General features: G+C 37.9%; 1 protein-coding gene across 2 annotated transcripts in view; it reads left to right on the forward strand.

The window, feature by feature from the left end:
* The window catches only part of PIK3C2B (phosphatidylinositol-4-phosphate 3-kinase catalytic subunit type 2 beta), a 112,801-nt gene that overhangs the window by 4,369 nt on the left and 83,298 nt on the right, over nt 1–25,134 (forward strand). For both annotated transcript variants that reach the window (XM_063297537.1, XM_063297538.1), the window contains exon 2: nt 23,096–24,099. In XM_063297537.1, coding sequence (XP_063153607.1) covers nt 23,182–24,099 — 918 coding nt within the window. In that variant the 5' untranslated portion in view covers nt 23,096–23,181. The remainder of the gene's footprint in view (nt 1–23,095; nt 24,100–25,134) is intronic.

The following is a 25,134-nucleotide window of genomic DNA, read 5'->3' on the forward strand; positions in this document are numbered from 1 at the left end:
GTACTGTGAAGGAGGTTAATCACTTTCTCCACAGCTTCCCTACAAATACTGACAAAACAGCTGCAAGTCATTATAAGACTCCTTGGTGAGGACAATTGTGTTAGATGAACTGGAGATAATTTGCTTAGGTAAAATGGCCCCTAGTCATGTGCAAAAATCTGGCCCATAAAAAAGACAGTTGGGGATGGGAGCCATATCAAGAAGCATAAAAATTAATTTCAAAACAAATTGTTTATTATGGCCATAAGGCCAGATACAATTACTTAATTTTATAGATATGTAATTAATTTCAGTTAATTAAAAGTATTTGTATTTATAATTAAATTTGAAGACATGCTTCTCTATTTTTATCGCTTAAGATATATTTCTGCACCACTGCAGTCTCAACTGCTCCTGTAAATTGTACTAATGTGCTATATTACATTTATATGTATGCAAATACACTTGTTCCTGTGGCTCCTGATAGTAATCAACCAGATTTTCAGGATTTCTTAGTGGGTGTACCATGCTATGTTCAACTGGAAATAAATGCCAATTATTTTGATGCTTAGACTCTGTAGAATAATCAGGATTTGGCTGTGACTGTCATTGCAGAACAGTTGGATGTCTGATCTTACATTCCTGTGCAAATCTGCCCCCCTTTGTGCCTTTGCCTGAGAGATGCAGCTGACCTTGTCTGCAGTGCAAATTGTCATGCGTGGCTGATCTGGACCAAAACTTCTGCATAGAAAATGAAAGCTGTGTAGAATTTAATTCTGACAGTTCTTTAGAATATGCCATGATAAGTAATAGAGTGACACAGCAGTGAAGCTTGCAATTACATTTGAGTGCAGCTGACATAAGTGAGTTGACTTTGGTATACCCCAAATCTTTCAGGTGGTTGTATGCATGGAACCAAGAATTTTTAAAATTATTATTGCAATAGATGGGAAATGCTGCAGGAGATGCTAAAAATGCATGCTTTAAAAAGTATTGTATTTATTTTTAAAAAATAGAAAATACCAGAATCTGGTGTCAAACAATCAAATGGTGAATGAATCAGAAGAAATGAAAGGAACTAGGACTGCCCGGGATTGCCATTGCTAAGTGATGCGCTCACGTAATGTCACACTTTATGGCCGCATCGTGTAGCGATGGAAATTCCACTCCCAATTGTGGTCGTAAGTTGAGGACTACTGGTATGGCATTATTCTGATGGTGTATAAGGACAGCTCATTAATGTAAGATCAGAACCATTCTTCTCTGCCCTATCTTCTCCATCTGTTTCCTTTTGCTGGATTTACCTTCCCAGGTATTGAAATTGTAGGATGAGGGGTTGGGGGGTTTCTGTAGTAGAGTGCCTGAAATACTAGAGCAGCATTCAGTTTTACCTCTTGGAGAAGATGTTGAATGTAATCCCGAGTATGCCTCTTTTGTCTCCTTTGCAGTCCTATAACTTTTTAAAAATAATTCTTGGATACTGCTGTTTATTCAGTTGTATAAGCATTGTATTGGTTTTTGAGTATTTCTGTGAATGCATCCTGCTTCTACCAAGACTATTAATTTCATTCTCCCCTCGATCAGAGCAGCACAAAGAGAGGTACTGATGGTTTCTGCCTGTCATTTTGCTCTATACACATTAACACACCCACACACACCCACATCTTGTACTCCAGAGACAAAAGAAAATGGTGGGTACAGTTTTCTGATACCTCTTAATGTACCACTCCCACAAGTTAAAGACTTAACATAGGCCAGTGTTATTTGTGATGATAGATGTTGAAACAGAAAATCCAATCTGCAAGAAAATGTTGGTAGAAAGAGGATCAGGGTAAACCCTGAAGGATACAGGGACCTCCACAACAGCTTTGAGATTCTTGGTGCTGATTTTGAGTTTGGGTGATATCCTTTACCTTTAATTGAATCTAGAGTCAAGCATTGTAGTGTAAATCCCTTCCCTAAAACATAATTGCATTCAGTGTTAATGTGGGTGTTAATTGAAGATATCTACCCACATCCATTATTATTATTATTTGCAAAGATTAATGATGTCTTGATTTTCCACTGAGGCTCGTGCTTCCTTCAGTTCAGTTACTTATTCATGTAAATGAACTCCTGACTAATGAAGGATGAGACAGAAGATGGCTTCTTTCAGAATTTGCCATTCTGTTCAATGATGAGGAAGAACAGTGAACTATAGTTGCTCTGCCTGGAATAGTCAGGGATGTATTCTGACTTCATTCTTTTCAAGAAGTATAGGACAAAGATTAGAATGATACGAACCTTTTAAAGTAATAAAATAAGAACCATACAGTTGACCAGTTGATTCTGGGACACTTAGACATCCAGATAATCTTTTTGTATGTCTGTACATGTGTAAATAAGTATGCTGAATACACATACCCTCCACAAAGTAAAGCATTGCAAATAATAAACCATAAGAGTTTATTATTTGAGTCCCTCCAGTGGGAGGAGATGGGCGGTGACATATTTGATAAATAAATAAATAATTCATGCTGTTACATATCTATCTCCAACTTGATACCTTCCAGATGAGCTGGATTTCACCACCTGTTTTTGAAGAAGGCAGCTATTAGACATACCCCAATGCAGGTCTCATTCGGAAGCTGTATTTCTCCAGTGCACAGCTTTTTTTTTGGTAGATTACCCCATGCACAAACACCACAGATATAATCATGACACCTACACAGCCTCTGGTTGCTGCTGTTCTGGTTCAAGTGAAGGCAGTAAACACATTTTTAACCTGTCTAGAGGAGCAACATGTTGTCCCATGACATAGTGGAATCAAACTGATATACACAAACTGATATGTGGTTAGGGCAGCGGCCTAGAAACCAGGAGACTGAGAGTTCTAGTCCTGCCTTAGGCCTGAAAGCCGGCTGGGTGACCTTGGGCCAGTCCCTCTCTCTCAGCCCAACTCACCTCACAGGGTGGTTGTTATGGGGAAAAGAGCAGGAAGAAGGAGTAATAGGTATGTTCGCCGCCTTGAGTTATTTATAAAAATAATAAAGGCGGGATAGAAAATACATACATACATACATACTGTGGCATGAGTAGGTTTTGGGGGCAGCCAACTACCTCAGGTGCATGAAGATGTATCATTTTATACAGGGTTGAGAGTCATTCTTTGTGGGGGTATATGGTAAAAAAAGAGCAAAACTAAACAATACCATATACCATGGATTGGAGAAGTGGAATTGTTCAAATTAGTTGAATTAATTGTTCAAATTATAAAACATATAACCATGTGCTGCAGGTTTATTTTCTTAATGGCAGAGTTTATACTGACCCAAGCAGTTTCTTTGATTTTGGCTTAGTTTGATATGTGAACCCTCAGCCTTTATATATATGCTTTATTTTTAGTGTGTTTTGTGTACCTAACCAATTTTAGTTTATTCAGTACCATGATTAAGTAAAATGTGGCTTAGTCCAGTACGCAAACCAGGTCATTTGATCTTATCTCTGTTTCACCTATGGGAAACAATAGGAATGTACTGTAATATGAAATGGCTTAGTCTCAATCTGTTGCAAAATACTAGGTACACCAGTGGTCTTACATTAAAACAGAAAAATCCCAGGGAAAAGTAGGCAGCTCAGGGAAAGAAAAGTAGTAATCATTTTTTTAAAAGCTTTCTGTTAGGTTTTAAGCAATTTTCTTTTTACAGTGCAAATGTTATAACCATTGTACTGTTATAACAATTCCTGGTAAAAATAGCTCTAGAAAATACTAAGAGACCAGCAAGACAGTAACAATAGAATTTTTCTTTTAAAAGTTGGTTATTGTCCCTACATCTACTATATGTGCATTTTGTTGCTTTCACTTTGTATATATAAATTCAATTTGACTGTGTGTAATTACATCTATATTTATTTATTATTCAAATTTCTATAAATCAATATTCTAGATGTATAATTACACCTATATACTAGTAAAACTCTCTTTGTGTTTATCTGTTTGTCTGTCTGTACCCTCAAGTTAGCCCAAATGGTGCATTATGCTGCAACAATTTTTGAATCAAGGTACTTAAAATCTGCTAACTTAAAGAACGTGTAAAAATTCCGGGACCCATTACTCCTATGTAACTGAAATTTCCACCATGTTCAGACCAGTTTTATTTGCAAAGTTGTGGCCGTTGCAGTGTCCCCACACTCATGTGACTGTGATTTCCAAAGCTCCCTGCCAGTTTCCCACAAGCAAAGTCAATGGGGAAGCCGGCAGGAAGTCAGAAGTCGCTCCCGCTCCTACTGCTATTTTTGCCTGCCCGTGGTGATTCTGTTTATCTGTTTAGGTAAGTAAATACTGACTTATTATTGAAGTTCGTTTGCCACTACAAGTATTTTTCTATTTATAATATATACTCTTCTTATATGATCATGGGACTGTTCATCACTGGGGTAAAAACAATATGGTCAGCCTAAAATTTAATGTTCGTTCTGGTCACATCAGACTGCACTACCTTTCTCTCAAAGGATGACCCAATGGGTCACAGGGTTGTCTAGTATACATACAGTATAAACATATAAAAGTATATATGTCCAGTAAAATCTGCCTACAGGAAGAAAAGCATTTGAAAATTGCTTTCCTAAATCAGAAAAGTAGGGAGGGCCCAGTAGTGGTGGAATTATCCAATGGGAGATTCAGTCCAGACTGAATACTTGCAAGCGATTAAGTCTCAGGATTTTTTAAAGAACCAGTTTACAGTTAAGCTGGCATAAGTACAGGTCAGAAGCAGCTTAAGGGTACAGTACAGATATACCCCAAATCTCTCCAACAGATGGATTCTCTGCAGGAAACAATGGCCAAGCTGATAACGAACGAGTGAAGTTCATTAGGACTGCTAAATTCTTTCAGCTCACTTTCTGGGAGTTTTATCTCCATCTCTGGGGAAATAAGATTATCAGTCTATGCCTTTAGTTGTCTTCCTTGGAGAAATGTAGCATACTGAAGTTTTCCAGGCACCAAAAGGATGGGAAAGAGTTTGATCACTGCACGGTTGTCTGCAAGGCAACCGTGAAGCAGATACAATGATATTTTAAGAGAAGTTGTACAGCTGGAAAAGTACTCAAATATTCCTTTGGGATCTGATGTATCAATAGATCCATGTAAGATGTTGGGTTTTGTCATATGCACAAAATATATTAATAATTTAGGAATATTTATTTATTTATTAATCAAATTTATCACCGCCCATCTCCCAAAAGGGACTCTGGGTGGTTTACAATAAAACATAAATAAAAATATAAAACTGTAAAACACTATAATACACAATAAAATAAATATAATAAAAACCTCGATGGCTAGAAGTTCTTTATGATTTGCAAGCAGAGCAGGGTCCTTCTAAGAAACTAACCATCCCCAGGAATGGCTACTCTCTCTCCCGCCCCAGGCATAAATAAAAAAACCAGGTCTTTAGCTGTTTCCTAAAGTCCAGGAGGGAGGGAGCCAATCTCACTTCCAGGAGAAGGATATTCCAAAGGGTAGGGGCTATTGCAGAGAAGGCCCGCCTCCTGGACCCCGCCAGATGGAATTCTCTTGCAGACAGGGTCCGTAGCATGCCCTCTCTCTACGACCGCGTGGGATGGGTTAATGTGATGGGGAGGAGACGGTCCCTTAGGTAACCTAATATACAGTATATACCAAAATATTTCCAAATATATGGAAATTAATGTCAGATTTCTATGGATATTACAAGATGAATTAAAATTCATTAAGTTGGTGGGATGAGATTAATATTATTAAAATAAATATTACTCCCTGACTGATAGGTATTTTAAGAGGTGAAGTGAAGGGTCCCCTGTGCAAGCACCGAGTCATGTCTGACCCTTTGGAAGGAGACCACTTTCGTGACATTTTCTTGGCAGACTATAGTGGGGTGGTTTGCCATTGCCTTCCCCAGTCGTCACCTTCTCCAGCAGGCTGGGTACTCATTTTATCAACCTCAGAAGGATGGAAGGCTGACTTGAGCCGGCTACCTGAGAATCCAGTTTCCGCTGGGATCAAACTCAGGTCATGGGGAGAGTTTCGGTTGCAATACTGCCACCTACCACTCTGCGCCACACAAGGCTCTCATTTTAAGAGGTACCCCAATGTTAATTCCAAACAGGTATATTATTCAGATTGATAGAGTTCTAAGGAAATGTATATGGCAAGACAGGCAACCAAGGATTTCATTGACTAAGTTGGGACTATCTCTCAACTATCTCTAAGGAGATTTTAATTTTCCAGACTTGCAAAAATATAATTGGGTTAGAAATAAACTGAATATTAACTTTTATGGAATTTATAGGGAAGTTACTCTGTGTCTTAATATTCTAGCAGTTACTTGGGTCAATATATAGCAAAAAAGGTTTTTCATTTCCCAGCATACATGCAGTTGGACATATTTGGGCTTTATTGGAAAGTAGACCAGGTTTTGCTGAGTCTCATGAATATTTAGCTTTGTGGAAAAACTATATTTTAAAAATAGCCCAGAAGATGTTTGGTTGGAAAGGATGGACAGAGTCTAGAATAGTTACTTTAAACCAATTACTTTGTAATGTCTTCTTCAGTGGCAATATAATCAACTTAAGCATGTTTGGATTTCCCAGTATGGACCAGATTGTTTAGGTGCCTCAAGGAAGTTGGAGTTGCTGAAAATAAACCAACTTTGAAATTATATCAGACATTGAAAAATATCTTTTAAAATGAAATTACTGATATTTATGACTTATGGAATAGGTAAAGAATTGGAATACCCAGTAATGGAATATCAGTGGATCCAAGTTTTGTCTTTGAACTTGAAGCTGAAATTAATCCATCAAAAGATTTTATTCCAAGTCTATTGGACTCCTCAAAGAATGCACCAGAAAGGACAATCAGTAGATTTTCTTTATTGGCCTTGTAAGAAATTTGAAGGTACATTTAACTCATATGATTTGGTCATGTCCAGTTGGTTTGTTTGTTGGTTTGTTTGATGGCATTGTTTAATTGAAGGAATGTGCCAGCCCCATTGGCTGGGCAAATACTATGGGAGATAGGCAGTCTCTCAAGTAACCAGGCCCTACACCATGTAGGGCTTTATAGGTGATAATCAGCACCTTGAATAATACCTAGAAGCATACTGGTAACCAGTACATCCTGTGAAATAGAGGTGTTCACATGGGCATAATAACTTATGCCCATCCCTGCCTGAGCCACTGCATTCTGGACCAGTTGAAGCTTCTGAGTGGTTTTCAAGGGTGACCCTATGTAGAGTGCATTCCAGTAGTCAAGCTGTGAAGTGACTAGGGCATGTGTGGCTGTTTGAAGATCCTTCAGATCCTGTAAGGGGCATAACTGCCACACCAGATGGATCCGTGCAAAGGTCTTCCTGGCCATAGCTGCCATATGATCATTGAACAGGAACTGTGAGTCCAAGAACACCCCCCAGATTGTGCACCACCCTTTAATGGAAAAGTGCAACCCATCCATGCAACCCCATCCAATATATGCAATGGGATATCTCTGGAACCAGGTGGTCTTAGTAGGTTTGAGTTGGAGATGATTCTTCCGCGTCTTGGCCTGCAGAGTTTCCAGGCACTGGGACAGGACATTGTCAGTTTGGATTTTGGTTTCTTGTTGGAAGAATATTGTAACATATATAAGTAGATATCTGAGTACATGTTTTGAATTTAAAGATAATAATATTATTTTGAATTATATTCCAAAATTATGGAATCTGACCATTTTTGAGGAGTGTTGGTTATATAAGGTGTGGGAATAACCAAGAGAATTGTGTTGAGAGATTGGAGATGTACTGTTACCCCAAATAAGAAAGATTGGATTCAAAAAATGTGTAAGTTATCCATTACTGAAAAGGGTTTTTTTTCCTGCTAATCAAAAAATGTCGCAATACCTTTCCTTTTGGCAAAAATTTAATACTATTTTACAAGAATAGACAAATTTTATGCACAGTTTGAGACATTGGTATTACATGATTAAATAAATATGGAATAAATTTAAGTAATCTATATTAATTTAGTATGTTCAGGTTTTTATTTTTTTCTGTTTCTTTAATTTTCTATTTTTTTTCTTTTTGTTTTGGTGTTACAATTTCATAATTGATTTGTTGGACATTACTGTTTTTCTTTTAATTTGTTTTTGTAACCTGTTTTTTTTTAAATTTCTCTTTCAAAAATTGCAATTAAAATGATTAAACAAAAAACCTTAACAAACTCAAAACACTCAAGTATTTCCTTTTTGGGATACAGGCTTGACTGGATAATCCAAGAAGACCTCCTTAGTGCTGCTCTGATTTCATGGTCTTGGGGGTCAGGTGGTCTTGCACCCCTTGCATCTACCCTCTCCAGGAGGGCAGACCTATGCTGTGCCCTCCTTCCCCAGCTCAGCGGCTGCCAATGATCTTTATCTATGGCAGTTCGTGCTGCTGGCAGGGAGAGGGTGAGTGGAGGATGAGGGCCAGTCTGGCTGTGAATTCCCACAGACTTCCGCGCAATCTTTCTGCTTGACTTCCCATGTCTGTCTCCTGAGTGAGCAGGTGGTGCTCAGCTGCTACAAATACAAGTGCTCAGGCCTCAGGCTGTTCACATTTGGGCTGCTGTAGCCCACAAGTGTGCAGACACATGTCCCTCCTACCAGATGGGTTACCCTCCCCCCTGCAACTTGCTTTTAAAGGGCTTCTTTTCATGTGGTTTCCTGCAGTTGTAAGCCAAAATTGGAGGGGGCGGGGCAGAGAGCTGCAGAAGACAGCCTTCTGACTTTGCTGTTATTTCTGTAGAGTAGGGTTTCTCAACCTTAGCAACTTTAAGATGTGTGGACTTCAACTCCCAGAATTCTGCTGGGTAGGGAATTCTGGAAGTTGAACTCCATACATCTTAAAGTTGCTGAGGTTGAGAAACCCTGCTGTGGAGGATCAGTTTTTCTGCATCTTCTTAGCATCCTCAGATAAGACAATGCATGCCTGCAACAGGCGTAGATGGTAAGCTGTCTTTCAAAAAAACAATAATTAATGCTGCTGAACTCCCTGCTCTCCAGACAATAGGCCTAAACCCACAGCAGATCAGAAAAGCTTATCAAAGGAGAGAATTCAGTACGTTTGGACGGCTGAGGTGCCTTTCATGCTTCTGAAATAGACTGGGTGTTCTATCCTTTATATATGTATTTGTATTAAGGAAATAATTTCTGTAACAAATATAAAACATCTCCCATAGTGGGGCACGCTGTGACTCTTCTGTTGATGTCTGCAAGAGCTCAAAATATTTTAAAAATAACAAGATCACAACCACTGCATAAGCACGGTGCAGCAGCAGAGCAAATCTTTTTTCCTCCAGCCATAATGCAGTACTGAATGATTCTGTCTCCCTCTCTCCCCTTCCTGTAATTTTTATCTTTCCCATATTGTGTACAGCAAACTCAGTGCCGGTTCCTTCAAATACCTTGGGTGTGTTTTTTGAATGCTTTTGAAAAAATGACCCAGGCTGAGCATGATTATTGTTCCCATTTACATTTATTTGGAACAAAGTTTTTCCTGTCAGGCCATTTTGTTCCTCAGAGTATATGCAGGGATATCTGTTGGATCCGCAGACACTGGCATGGCTTGTAGTACACTGACAGATATGAATAAATTGGCAACCATAGAGGCAACCATCGTTTTATTCCAGGAGGGACAGGAAACTCTCTGGGCAGCGTAGCACTCAGTGGGCAAATGGTGATAATTGCCCTGAATACTGTAGCTCTCTCAATGCTTTGTGCTGCATAAGAAGATTCTGCCCACCCCCTCACGTTTAAATGAGAGGAAAAGATGTAATTTTGTGGGATGTTATCTTACCCATTCCATTAATCAATAAAAGAAGACTCTGCATTACTTTGTGATGGGAATTGCTCCTGGGCAAGGTATATTCTTTGTGAAGCCCTTGGATGAGTTCCAATGTCCCATTCATTTTATAGGTTGATCATACAAAGTGTACATGGCCCAAAACCATGCTTCTTGCTTAAACTCACTATTTACAAGACATAATTATCCATCTAATACATGCAGATTTTGTGATGGCCATGCATTGTTTGTGATGGAGATGTAAATTGTTTGCTTCCATTTATGCTGGAATCAGACATTTCCCCATCCCAAAGATGGGATTTAGATTTACTTTTAAGTGAACTCTTAATCCTAAATGACTCATACAAAATCACTAGTTAATTCTCCCTGTGTCTTCCTGAAAATTCCCTCCACTATAGGAACTATTTAGGGGCTGTACCAGAAAACCCTTATAACCCACAGTATGTTCACATACTGCATTAAGTTCTAATATGACTTAGCTTAATTTTGGCTTAACAGTTGTGCAAACATAGCTACTGTTGTCTGTAAACCATAGTTTATTGTGGCTTATTCAATAAACCATGGTTGAGCAATCCATGGCTTAAGGTGATAAGGATATCAAAATGTCAGGTCACGGTTTGCTTCTTTGAAATTGCTGCTATCTCTTCAATGTGTATAGATATAACTAGTGATGAAGGGACAGACCTTTATTAATTACAGTAGTAAGCCTGCATGTTTTCCAATATATTCCTTAAGAATATGAAGCTCTTGCCCTAGTTTAAACCCTGTTAAAGGCCAAATATGACTTTTCATTATCTTCCAAGTGTTGTATAAGCATTCTCATTCATTTGGTCACTATGATTTTTCCATTTTAATGACTGATGCTTCTTTAATAATCAGGTAAGATTTGCCTTGCCTAGATTCTGAACCGTGCAAGCTCAGCCAGGGGTTGCCACTTGCTAAGACTAATACATACAATTCAGAATCCATAAGAAGGGAATGGCATTATGAGGCCTTCCAACTAAGTAGCAGCATCTGATTTGGAAAAGACAAGCAGGATCAGACTTGGTGGTCCTTGAATGGGAGCTCATCAGGAAATCCCAGGGCTGTAGGCTAGATCAAAAGTCAGAAAACCATCCTGAGATGAATCATTTCATATGGTTGCCCAGAAAACCACATTAATCTGTCCACTAATGTATTGAGAGCTGAGTTCAACCTGAAGGGAACTTTGTTATGAATTTGCACTTCAACCTGAAGAATATTATTACATGCAAGATTCCCAGCTTATATACATTATCGTAACTTATTATTTTAAGTATTTGTCTCCCAGACTCATCAGATTCTTTACACTGGCTTTCAGCAAGAAGTGGAGGATCATTACCAATCCTAAAAGAGCACTTAGCATTGCTACAGGTGAAATCCGAAACGTGCTGCTAATATCATACTTGCAAAAATAAGAGGTAATTATCACTGACCCATGTATTTCTAAAAATAGAATATATATCTGCACACCCATACAGAAAGTTCTTACTCGTATGACTGATAGACGAATTCTGAATGGTATAGAGTGAAAGGAGGCAAGTTCTTGCCTTCCCATCTTTGATTTGTCCCAACTATTGTATTGGGACAATATATTGGAAAGTGGAAAGGATTACCTACCTACTTATTTTCAACTTTGCATTTCCCTATTTCAGTAGCTTTTCCATAAGAAAGACTGGGGTTACAATATACAAGAAGACTGACTTAGAGCAGACAAGGAATAGAATATATGAATCTTCTAGGAACTAAAGCAGCTGACTTTCAGAGAGATGGTCCATTTAGTTCTGTGTGTCCTACACTGAATAGCTGTGGCTTTCAGAGAACAATCTTTTTCAGCCCTATTGGATATTGTAGGCCTTGAATATGGACCTTTTCCAAGTAAAGCACATGCTCTACCATTGAATTATATCCCCTATCCAATGAAATAACTGTTTTGTTAATAAGATTAACATTCACACCTATTCAGAAACCACACTCACCACAGTGTCTTTTCACATGCTGTTTTGGAGATGGAACCAAGACTGAGGTGATAATGTGTGATGGATTTGTTAAGTGTGGAGCAGGCAGACCTCCCCAAAAGAATATTTTAATTAAAAGTAGGAAGGTGAAACACCATAAGATCAGGAATGAAGTCTATGAAATGTGCTATCTCTTGTTACTTTTGTATTGCCTTTTGCAGGATACACTCCCATATATATTCATAGTATTTCAGCTGGTAACTTCCTTTCCAGCCATTACTGCTATGACTTTGATTAAGTTCTTTTTGCCACTGTACTGACATCTAGCTGTTTCTAGGAGAAAGGGTTGTAGACTCACTGATTGAGGTAGAAGCAGGAAAAGGCTAGTTTAACATCTTATCTGCCCCCCCTCTCTTTTTTTTAACTTACAGGTTTTCTGTGTTTAAATTGCAGTCCAAATGATTAATGATAAATGATTAGGATTGTTCAAATTTCTACTAAGTCACACTGGATGGCCTTACCAGTCAATAAATCGTGGCACTGGAGTTAACAAAATCTGCCTTGCATTTATTTATCTTGATCAGGATTCGGTACACTAGGGTATCTGGTAGAAGTCCTTCCATCACCTGTTATCTAATCACTTTAAATGAATATGGCAAGATTGAACCTTGGCTTGGCTGCATGCAAAACCTATTCTCTAACACTCAGCTATGAAGAGTGTTGTCATAAGTCCACATTTGTCCCTATCAGTATGTTACTGTAGCTATGTATTCATGGTGAAGATTTTAATGAGAAATTCCTTTTTAAAAACTAAAAACTCAATAAGGCCCAATATCTAGCTATCAAAAGGAAATATAGGGAAAACAAAGGAAAGCAATCATACAGAGATGATCCCAAATGAAAGCAACAGATTCATCCTCGATAAATTAATTACTTTTTACCTACTTGAATAAAGTATTAGGTTTCATCACATGTTCATTGCAGAGAAAATGGTTGGTGAGAGATTTTTGGAGCCTATTGCTAAGGTGTTAGTAGGCAGGTCCTTCTTGTTCTTTGTTCTCCTTGTCTCTTGCCTCCTCTCTGAGTATTCCCCTACCCACCCCACCCCTGGTTAATAGAACTGTCATCAATTAATATAATTGTCTATTAAATAGGGTCAGTTTATCAGATGCTTCAGGAGGCATTGCTGTGTTGTACCAGACCAGGGTAATTAAAATTTTTATCACTCTAATACATTTTGCTGCCTGAGACCAAGCAACAAATGCTGCTCTCCCTTGCTCTGCTAAATCAAAGTACACATTATCCAAGCCCACTCAACTTACTTTGATAGCGAAGGCAACAAATCCCACAAAAATGTTTCTCCTGATGCTGGCTGTAATCTTGCCTGCTAGAATCAGTCTGAGCTATTTGTTCTTGCCAAGATAAGCAGCTGATGGTTCCTCACTTTTGGGGGATGCAGAGGGCCAAGGCATGTTGCCAGTTCTGTGGAATGGCCTCCCATTGGATATTCGATTAGCTCCGATCTTTGCTGCCTTCCAAAAACATTGGAAGCTTTTCTGGAAGGTGCTTTTGAGCTTGGCACCTCTTTTGAATTATCTGATTGATCATTATCTGTCATGAGTAAGGATGGCGAGCAGGGGGCTCCCACCCAGACTGTCAAGCGCATGCGTAGCACTGAGGAATTGTTCAGCCATTCAAAGAGACACAGATCGGGACCGCCTTAACCTTTGGGGTTTATATGGCTGGGTTTTCCCACGCTTCCTCAGTTTGTTAGGATTCTTGTTAAGTACTACTAATAAATATTAGAGACCAAGTCATTGTCTCAGTGTGTTTCCTGGTAATCAGGACATCATCTGATTGATTATTGGTATGTTTCAGTTCTTTGATTTTATTGATTGAGATATTTTGATATCTGCATTTTTGTGAAACTGGGTATGTGGCAGGATATAAATATAATAACTAAATACAGACAGACTGACTACTGGGATGGCACCAATAATTGAAGCATCACCCAGTTCTCACCTTTAAAGAGCTTTCAGCCTTCTCATTTCAAGTAGGATACCCAGCAGTTCTGCTAACAGAGATACATTGGTTTGATATAAGCTGTTTAAGAACAAAACAGTTGTAATGCATGTTTCAGAGGCAGAGCTTTTATTTGGAGAAATCAAGGGTTAATAACCTGTTTTGGTCCAAAGGCAAACCTGGATTGTGGACAGTCTGCTGAAGGTCAGTCTTCCAAAACATGTAGGACCAAACACAAAAGTAAAATTTTCAGTTCTCTCCCACAAAATCCAATCCCCCAGACACATTCAAAGGTATTAAGTGTTTATTAAATAAGTTATTTACAATTAAGAATCAGTGATGATTAAACCATTCAGTCACTGCTGAAGTTCATGCCTTTGTGGCTGATATATTGATGCTCCAAGTATGCAAAATAAACAAGATGAACTTGAACTCTTAGTACAAGAAAGCAAATGTAATTTAGCGGGTATAGCTGAAACCTAGTGGGAGGAGTCAACTGGAATATAACAGTCTAAGGAAACAAACAATAACAATCTTTAGCAATCTAAGGAAGTGATTTGTTCAAAAGAAACAAAAGCAATAGAAAGTAAGGCGGAATTATATTAAAATATCCACACCCTGCTGAGAAACCCAGCTGAGTGAACTTGGTGATATAATAAGGAATATTTATATTTGGGTTAAAATAAGTGGACAGTGAATACAGTAATGCCAATTGTAGTCCATCCTGAGTTGGTAGCTTTCTCCTTCACAAATTAGAGTAAGGCACAAGAAAATTCACTATTCTGGACTTGATACTAACCAACAGGGTAGATTTATATGAAGTCACTATGGCAGGAATATTGAGAAAATAGACTTTTCATTTTGGAGGACATGACACTAAAGCTGAATGTAATCAAAAGTGTATCTTGGACTTAAGAAAGTGGAATTTAAGAATTCAGGAAACTCGTGTTCTTAAGTGGACTTCCCAAGCATTTTGAGAAATTAGGAGAAAAGAAGCTCAACATGGTGGGAGTTCCTAAAAAGAAAAAAAAGGAGGAGACACTAAGATGATAATTACAAATAATTCCAAGGGGGAAAAAATAGAAGATAGTAGAAGACAATGTGGCTGCACAAAACTTTAAAGAATATATGGGGGAGGGGGGAGAAGGACACAAAAAAGGACAAAAAGGGGGTGATAATAGGGATAGGACACCAAACATGAATAGCCCAAGATTGTAGAGATGATGCCAAGAAGTGAAGTTGGTTAAGGATGCTAAAAGCAACAAAAGGGTTTCTTCAGCTCTGCTGAAACAAAAGGAGAACAGAATCACTAGAGCAGCTGCTAAGTGAAGACAGTAAATGTAACAAAGAAAGTTCCTAATTTTGCTCAGTCCTCCAAAAAGAGGGTCAGTACATATTCAGTCTAACAATTGTGAAAAACATGATAAAGGGATAGGATTGAAGCTTGTAGTTGATACAACAATAGTCTGGGCATGCTTGTTTACTTTCAGTGGATTTTAATCTTCATTCCAAATGAATTGTATCCTGGTTTACTGAAGGAATTTGCTGGTATTTAAGAAATCCTGAGACTGGGATAAGGCAAATGTCCTTAGATTTAAAAAGGGGGTAAAAAAAATCTTTAGATCATTATTTCATGGAAGGATTCTAGGGCAGATTATTAAAGGATTGATCTATAAAGCATCTTCAAAATAATTGCCAGAAGTCAGTATGGATTTGTCAGAAACAAATCTTGCCAAAGAAACCCTGTTTAATTTTTGATAGGGTAACTTCCTTAGTATACTGTTGGGAATACTGTGGGCATAGTATATTCTGATTTCAGCAAAGCACTTAACAAAGTACCGTATAACATTCTGATTAGCTATCCAATTAAAAGTGTGCTGAATTATAATTGTGAATACATTAATTAAGATTATTAAGTGAATACTTCGCTGGATTGAAAATTAATGGGGTGTTCATCAGTGGTTCTTCATCAGACTGCAGGGAGGCATCAGGTGGGATGCCACAAGATTCAATATTAGGCCCTCCGCTCTTCAACGTTTTTATTATTTGTATGAGGAGAGGGAGGGAATGCTTATCAAATTTGCAGAAAATGAGTGGAACAATAAATAGTCTGGAAGACAGAGATAAAATTGAATATATTGATAGGTTAAAGAAACTGGCTGAATAGAATAGATAAGTTCTAAGTAACACTTAGGAAACAAAAATCAAACACAGGTTTAGAGTGGGGAATATTTGGCAGTAGTAGAAGTGGAAAAAGTGTTGAAATAGTAGTTAATTATGAACTGAATATACGTGAGTAATGTGATGTGGCTGCAAAAGAAAAGACAAAAGTAATTTTAGATGCATCTGCAGAAAATAGCTTCTAAATCACAGAAAGCAATAGCTCCATTTTATTCTGCATTGGTAACTCCCCATCTTGAGTACTGTGTCCTTCATCCTTGGATGAAGGATTCAGCCAAACAGGCCCAGTACAGAGAACAGTTATGACAATAATCAAGCGATTAATTCTAAAGAGAAATTGAGGGAACTGGGAATGTTTAAAAAGAGAAGACTGAGCAGGGATATTATGGATATCTAAAGTAGAATAGCAGGAAGCAAGGCCAGCTCTACTCTATCATCCCAGAGTGCAGGCCACAGAATAATAGTCTTATGTGGCAGGAAGGCAGGTTCCAATTGAATGTTAGGAGAAACTTCTTAGGAGTAAGAACAGTTGAACAGTGATTTTCACCTTGTTTTTTGTTACTTTACATAGGTGCACAGTGGTGGACAGGTTTTGCTTACGTGATTAATATATTTTTTTAAATTAGGTCATCTGTGCACTGTTATTACTGTTTTCTGTTGCTTGGTCATGGTGGATCTTGCTTGGTCAATCTGGTTGAAGCTGAGGCAGACATTGGAGTAAGCAGTTTGTAGGCAATTTCTGTAGGAGTATTGATTCATGGTTTTACCTCTGTTTTTACACTGGTACAGCCCTCTGCAAATAACAAGGCAAGGTCCATCTGTATTTTGGTTTTCCAGTGATTTGCAGTAACATAACTAGCAGTTCATACTAATAACTGAACCAATGTTCTTATGCCTTAGGGTCATAGAAAACCAACCACAGAATTCATTGTGAAGTTTTTGGATGATTTTCTCAATTTCTTCAAAAACTTTCAACAAAAAACACTGGCTAATTGGGCATTGCCATCAACAATTATCAATCTAGAAAGTTTATTTTTCTATCACCCATGGATTGCCCTCATGGCCACTTCATGATGACTTGCTGAAAGAGGTTTAAAAGGAATTCTATGCCATAAAGAATTCCAGTGAGATTAAACAGTTTAGGAATCCAAACCATCATGCCCCTTTTTTTTAGGACTTTCAAGAGATCCCATCAGATTTAGTATAAAAATGCTACTGTTAAGATTATCTTGCTATTAAATGATATATACCATTACTTAAATATTATTAATGACTGATTTTATGAAAGAAGGATTGAAGTTGACTCATTTGAACCCAAATTGGTAGTTGTGTCCATTTTATAAAATGTATGCAGAAGTACATTGCCATCTCTACTCTAAATCTCCAATTTCATAAAAATCTACAATCTTTCTAATCCTTGAATAAAGCAAATGTATTCTCCTGTTCAAAAAGTGGATGATTCTCCTGTTTAAAAAGGAATGGGAAAAGAGAATTTTCAAAGTTTTCTACACAGTGATTGTTCTGGATCTAATAACTGATTAATTGGACCCTAATATGTCTGAAACAAACTTAGCAAACGGGTTTCAGGAAAGCTTAGTACAGAGTATGCAAATTGTTCCTCTTTCAACAAACCTATGAATGATTGTGTAGTTAGGTTAATTTATTATTAGTAGTATATTTATATTTATAATTGCTAATGATTTATTATATTGATACTTTGATGCAGAAGGGGAATGTTGTAATTTAAACTGAGAAAAGAGGGAAACAAGTGAACAGGCTTTATAAGCAAGACTTCCTTTTCAAACATCCAAAACAGAGATGAATATTGGACAGGATATGTTCTTATTGAAATCTTTTCCTGCTTCTCTGGACAAACAAGGCCGTCAGTCTGTAAAATAAGAATGAGGCTGTCTCTAGGGGTGGAAATAATCTAATAGGAGTTGTCACCTTTGGGAAGGAACTACAGTCAGGAAAATATCAGCCTCTGTTAGAGCTGTACCATCATATCACACACCTTTCACTTGCATGTTAGTTGCTGTTCTCTACTGTTTTGTGGTTAATGGTTCAGCATATTTAAAAACACACTGGTGTTCTTGATTTGGGATCAGGCTCAACATTTTTGCTAGAATACTCTGAATATTGCAGCCTTTTGAACCTCATCCCCCTGGAGATCCAGATGGCCCTGACCCTGTTAGCCTTTCATAAGGCTCTGAAGACCTGGCTGATTCCCCAGGCACTCAGGCCTGGAGGTTAGGCGAGCTCCGCTGTTCATGTGGCTTTATGACTGGGAGATAATTGTTTAACTAGGATGTCATGGTTTATTGTTTGTAACTGTTGGTTTTAATCCTTGTATGTCACCAAGAGTCCTTGTTGTGAGATGGGTGGCCATATTAATTATTTAAATAAAAAGTTTAAAAACTACATTTTTGTGGTATAAAGCCGCAAAAGTGAAAAGGTGTTATAAATACAATTATAGGGCCTATTGTTTAATAAAACCAAAGTGTGTCTACTTTATTATTATTGGATAGCATGCTATGAATAAGAGTCACAGGAAGGGGATTCAGGTTCTTTCTACTGCCCTGGGGCCACAGATTGCCCACCACTGGCTTAGAATCACCATTTTTGAAAGAATGCCCTTTTATGGTATATTTCTTTCTCCGATCTAAAAACATAAATAGAGGCCCTGCTCCATTTATCCTTCCAGCCTAATGTGGTAACTCAGGAATGGACTTTCTCATGATAGAATTCCCTCCCCGGAGGGAATTGCTAGATGTCTATTTTTTTGGTCATTTCAGTGCCAGCAAATATATTTTTATTCTGCCTTTTGATTTTTAACTCTGTATGTAGGCTACCATGGACTTTTGTAATCATTCATAGTCTTACTTTTTAGTTTTTATTATCTAGCAGTTGTTTATTTTTGAGTATCTTTAGCTGTTTTATGTTGCAATTCTGAAACATTTTAGAGAGAGTGATACCTGATTGCTTCAACTGGAAATGCCAAGGATGGAATCTGAAATATTTTATCTGTGCTGAACAGTGGAACATTTATTCTTTCCTCTGCTCCCAATAACCAAGAAAATTCTCCACTGTATAAATCTAGTGTTTAAATCTAGGGCTGTTTAAATCTAGGGCTCACATTTGGGGACCAAATTCAAAATTTTGTATCCTATATTTTTATGATAGTAGTGTCACAGATATAACCCACTTTAGCTCAGCTGCAATTGGGTAGTCACTCCTGATTCGTCAGCTGAAGCCTGTTGCATCAGAATTACCTATTTAATACCCTCTGACTCAGTAGGAGAAGTGAAGTTGATAAATGACATTCTGTAGGGAAGCTTTTCAACTCCTATGACTCTATGAGTTCTAGATGTTGGCTTCACACACTGTGTTAACCCATGACTTGTTTTAACCATGGTTTATTGATTAAACCACAAAAGCTGGATTTATATGGCATGCTAAGCCAAAAGCCATGGTTTATAAGCTACAGAATCTGGGTTCATATAACTCTTTAAGTCCAAGCCACACAAATCATACTATGACTAAACATAAGGCATGAGCTTTAGTCATTCTGCTTTGGCAGAGCCAGCACCCAACTTCACTTTGCCTTAGTGTCCCAACCATGTGGATTCTAGAGGACATCACAGCACTTCTCCTCTGGCTTTGCCATATTTTGTACAAGTTTTAGCATTTTTTTCTGTCATTGCCCTGCTGGTTTTTTGCTCTGAATCGTAAGCTGTTAATGTGTTGCAGTGTTACTGCCTAAGAATAGTGTTAACAGAATGTTAAGTGAGTTTCTCCTTTTATGTTAATCACAGCAAGTACGATTATTAATTAAGTGCCTAGAGTGTAGATTGATGGAATACCTTCAGAAGACTAAGAAGTTTGTACTTTCACTGACGCCTACAAAAGAGGCCAATCCTTTAAATCCTTGCCAGGCTTCCCATAAAGTGTTTTCAACACATGCTTTAAAAACTTCATCTCATTTTCCATTAGCGTAAATTGAGCAAAACACAAATACATTTTCCTACATTTCCAGATGCACTTATTTATCTGCTATTTATTATAGTTTTATCTTACCCTCTGCAAAAAAAAGTTGAAAGTGCTCACCTGTTCCCCATTCCCTTATCTCACAACAACCCAGTAAAGTATACATATGGGTGAATGTGGAGCTGAGTATACATTGTGTGTGAATGTGTTTGCATGACAGAGAGAAAACAGAAAACAAAAAGAGAAACTGCTCTGTGGTAATTTTGTGAGCTGCCCGATGATCTGTACCCTGTGCTTCCTAGGTTGTAACCATCACACTACCACTGTAACAACTACAAATGGGGGTGTTCTGTACTTGGCTTTATACATGCTTAGGATATGTCTGGAATTGAGATTACATGCTCCTGCTAGTCCTCATAGCAGATCTGAAGTTCTGCAAGGGAATTTTATTTTTTTATAGTTTATAATTTTCTAGTCTTCCTTGAAATTATTGGAGAGATTTAATATAGATAATAAGGTAACAAGAATTGAACAACATAAGATGGAATTTGAAATTGAATTATGTATACACGATGAATATGTGACTGCTAAAATGTATAAACTTCTGTTGAGATTTGAAATGGAAGAAGAACGAGATAAAGAGTACATGCTAAAATGGGCTAAGAATTTGGTTATAATGGATGGACCAATGGGAGAGAATGTGGCTGAAAGGACTGAAATTTACACTGTGTTATAATTTAAGACAAGAGAGAATTATTATAAAATGATGTACCATTGGTATATGACACCAGAGAAAATATCTAATATGTATAAAGGTATTTCTAATAAATATTGGTAATGTGTAAGACATGAAGGGACATTTTACCATGCATGATGGACTTGCGAAAAAGCAAAAAAAAATATTGGATACAAATACACATCATAATGCAAAGAATGTTAAAAATTAATATTCAGATGAAACCAGAACTTTTTTTATTGGGACTTATGGATAGTCAATTAGAAAAGACTCAGGGAAGACTGGTTTTGTATATGGTAACTGCAGCGAGACTATTATATGCACAAAGATGGAAAAACAGTGAAATACTCACAATGGAGGAGTGGATTGTGAAGATGGCAGAATTTGCAGAAATGGCAAAATTGACCTGTTTGATCAGGGATAAAGCAATAGGTATTTTCATAAAAGTTTGGAAACCTCTTATGGACTTTTTGGTGAAAATGGGAAAAAAATGAATTGGTGATTTATGGATTTGTTGATTAAATAGGGTTGAATATGGGAAGAAGGAAACCATGTAATACAATCTTAAAAAGGGAGGAGAGATAATAAGTTTGTTTGTAACTGCTGTAAAGAAGATTGATAGTTGCTTCTTTATATATCTTTTCCTTTTTTCCTTTTCTGTCTATACTGTTTTCTGCACTTTTTCTTTTATTTATTTATTTATCTATCAAATTTGTCACCGCCCATCTCCTCCCACCAGAGATTTTATCTTTTTCTTATTTTCTCTTTATACATTTGCATGTTTATCTTTTACTTATGTTAAAATCTCTAATAAAAATTGTATAAAAAGGTAATTGTTGAAGAGAACACACTGTAGCTTTGGAGAGACCTAGTAATGATCCATTCTTGAATTTCCTAATCCACTGCCCAAATGTGTTGCAAAACTGTTGAGAAGGTCTCTTCCCAAGGTCCTTCTTCCCACACATCCATTTCATCTATTTTGCTAACTGTGAGATAGAGAACTACCTGGCATAGATTTTATGGTCTATGTTTCACATGGCTTTTCAAGTGGGATTCCAGAATCTGTGAACTGGCTACTAGATAGGATCTGGCTGCCACTGAGAATTCTGTGGTAACTGTGGTTTGCATATTTTGGGCTGGAGCCAGTCAGGATAGCGGTATGCACTTAATTTTTCTTCTTTTTTCATATTTGATATGAATGGAAGAGAACAGAAACAACAATTATATCTCTATCTCTATCTCATATATTTCCCCATAAGTCATGATGAGAACAATTCTGCTTATGAATTTCAATAGCAAACTGCTTTGACCTTTGGTAAACTGCCCCTTCCAGTGCATATCTCTTTGGAAGCAATGTAACTGAACTGAGTAGAGATTATTTCTAAGAATTATGCGTAGGACTAAACTCTTAGCTTGCCTCTTTGTTAGATAATACGTTGGAGAATTTTGAGCTACAAATAAAGTATAGGTCAGCCATCCCTAATTTGGTGTTCTTCAGATTTCTTTTGATGAGGACTCCATTATCCCAAACCATCATGGTCGATGGAACTACAAGGTTCCAGATGGAAAAACCTGGTGTATATTAACTGGCAGGATGAACTATTAGCAACCATTTGAAGTCAATTATTGGGAAGCCCCATGGATATGATATGATAAAATGATACTTAGTAGTGGAATATTTCAGATAGACAAAAGGCATACAGTATTTATTCAAACAACATAAAATTAAATTATGGAATTCAGTTCCTCAAGATATGATAGCAACTTGAATAGCTTTTAAGATTTAAAAAATTCATAGATATTGAAGTATAAGTTGTGGTGAATATTATTATGCATTATATCAGAAATGGTATGTCTCTGGAAATATGAGGAGAAGGGGCCACTGCAGTCATGTCCTGCCCAAAGGTTCTTAATGGGTCCCTTGCTTGTGTCCTATGAGAGAGAAGGTTGATGGCCATTTAATCTGAACAAGCAAACTACTTTGTATATTATTAAATTCATCGATGGATGAATCAACAGAGATACTTCTGAGCTTCCTTAGTCTTGATAGTAAGCAGCTAAATGTCTACTTTATCTTGGGATCACATACCTTGCCGCTTTCTGCAGGAAAATATAAACTTGAATTACTTGGTAAATTATTGAACATGAACATAATACTTCAGGGTTGGTTTCCTAGGGGATAAATAATTGCTGACTATTCCAGTTTTCAGCTGAGTAGTACTAGTGGTGGTGATTGTGCTTGTGATAGCAGCAGCAGCAGCAGCAGCAGCAGCTTGTTTTCTCAAGTACTGATCAAACACTTGAAAATCTCTCAATAAAGCACATAGATATTAATGAGACTCATTCTTATTACCATGTTCTTCTGGTCTCTTCACTTGTAGGTGGCTGGTGGCACAGCATGCCTTTGTTCCGAAAACCTGAATTGAGCATCCAGTAGTCACTGGTTTCAACATTTGTTTTCCAAGAGATGTCTGCAACCAGAGGAAATGGAGAGCACTGGCAATCTTTGGAGTCTGTGGGGATTAGCCGTAAGGAGCTGGCTCTTGCAGAAGCCCTGCAGATGGAATATGATGCCCTGTCACGCCTGAGGCAAGACAAGGAGGAGAACCAGGCAAAGCAAAAGACTGACCAACCTCTCATTTCTTGGGATGATCCCATTCTGGATTACAACATACCTGCTGTAAGGAATGACTGCCATAATATCAAGGTCATGCGAGGTCTCTCTGGCTCAGACCCAACTCTCAACTACAATGCGCTTTCTGGCCAAGAAGTTTCAAGAGCTTTGGGGACCAATAACACTACCTCATCCAGAATGGTGCCTGAAGCAGAAAGTCAACCTTGGTTGAAGAATCCTCTGTCTAGTGACTATTTATACATCTTTGATAGCACAGAGAGAGACTTCCTCAATGAGCCCCTCAATAGTACAACCTGCCAGCACAGCAGTGGTAGCAGGTCACCCAAGAATCTTTCTCCTCCCCCACTGCCCCCTCGCATCACCATCTGGAACACTTCTGAAGCAAATCAAGCTTCCCTTAAAGGACCCCAACCCAATAATATCAACATGTTCTCATCCCATGAGAGAGCTGATGGAAAATTGCTAGGTCATAGAATCTCAGGGAAAGACCCATATAGCACAGTAGACTACGATGGCATCAATGATGCTATCACCCGACTCAACCTCAAGTCCACTTATGACACTGATCTTCTGAGAGAAGCCACTTGGAGCTGGAAGGAAGGCAGAAGCATTTTTGAGAAAGAAAGCAGTGGGAAGCCAGTTGCTCGCAGCAAGACCATGCCTCCGCAAGTCCCTCCCAGGACTTATGTCTCCAGATTTGGATGGAAGAATGCTGCCCTCAACAAGAACCGGAGGATTTCAGCAGATCCAGTAAGACCATTTATGTAAACAAGAAGATGTGTGTCTGAGGAGCCTAAGTCCTACTGCCAGAACATGGTTGAGAGAGTCACATAACCTTCTTGATGTTCTGTATATGCATGCTTTCAAATTCAATATGAATATTCCAGGAGTCAGAAGATTTCCAGCCTTCAACAACCAACAATTAAGGAGCTAAGAACTCCGTAAATTCTTCTCTTCTCTTCTCTTCTCTTCTCTTCTCTTCTCTTCTCTTCTCTTCTCTTCTCTTCTCTTCCATAATCAAAGTAATCTTTTTAAAACCATTTTTAAAAACTCCAGTCGTTTGCTTCAGAAAACATAGTTTAATCATTTCATGGGCTGCCTTCTATGTACCATTAGCACATTTAAGATAGTGAGTATTTGTATTTGGGGAGAAACAGTTAACCTTTTCCTCCTGGGCTACTGTCCTTTTTTTGTTCTCTGATTCACAGCAAATTTCCATGGTGAACATGAGCCCAGAATATAATATATTGCTTGGCCCCTTTGCATTTCAGGTCTCATAAATCAGTCTGTAGAGTTGTATCATGTATGGCTCCTAGATTTACAGTATATCTGCACAGTTCTTAGGGTATGAGCAAAATACCTATTCCAATAAATCATCCAGGCCAACTGCAATTCTACCACCTAGTTCTTAATGTAAAATTTAAGAGTGTCTCTTCCAGTTTCAACATTTGGCAATCTATAATGTACAACTGAAAGCAGACAAAATTGTCATGTAGATCTGTATAAGACAGTTCACCAGGACCCTCCTGGAATAACAATTCCACTTCCTTATTCCAGTCTAAATGTTGGCTCTGGAATTCACTTCCCACTTGTATGTTGGCTGCACCAAAGCTTGATGATATATGTCAGCTGCCTTAACTGTTTGCCTTTGAGTGGAAGAACTACATACGTCAGTGAAGCTATTTATATGATCCACACAGTGGCAGCTTGAGGAAAGGCAGTGTCCAGTTAAAACTCTGTCAAAAGATGAGTCTTTCCTGGCTGTTAGAGCTACTATTTTCAGAA

Source organism: Candoia aspera, chromosome 3 (genome assembly GCF_035149785.1).
Source record: "Candoia aspera isolate rCanAsp1 chromosome 3, rCanAsp1.hap2, whole genome shotgun sequence".
Taxonomy (NCBI): Eukaryota; Metazoa; Chordata; class Lepidosauria; order Squamata; family Boidae; genus Candoia; species Candoia aspera.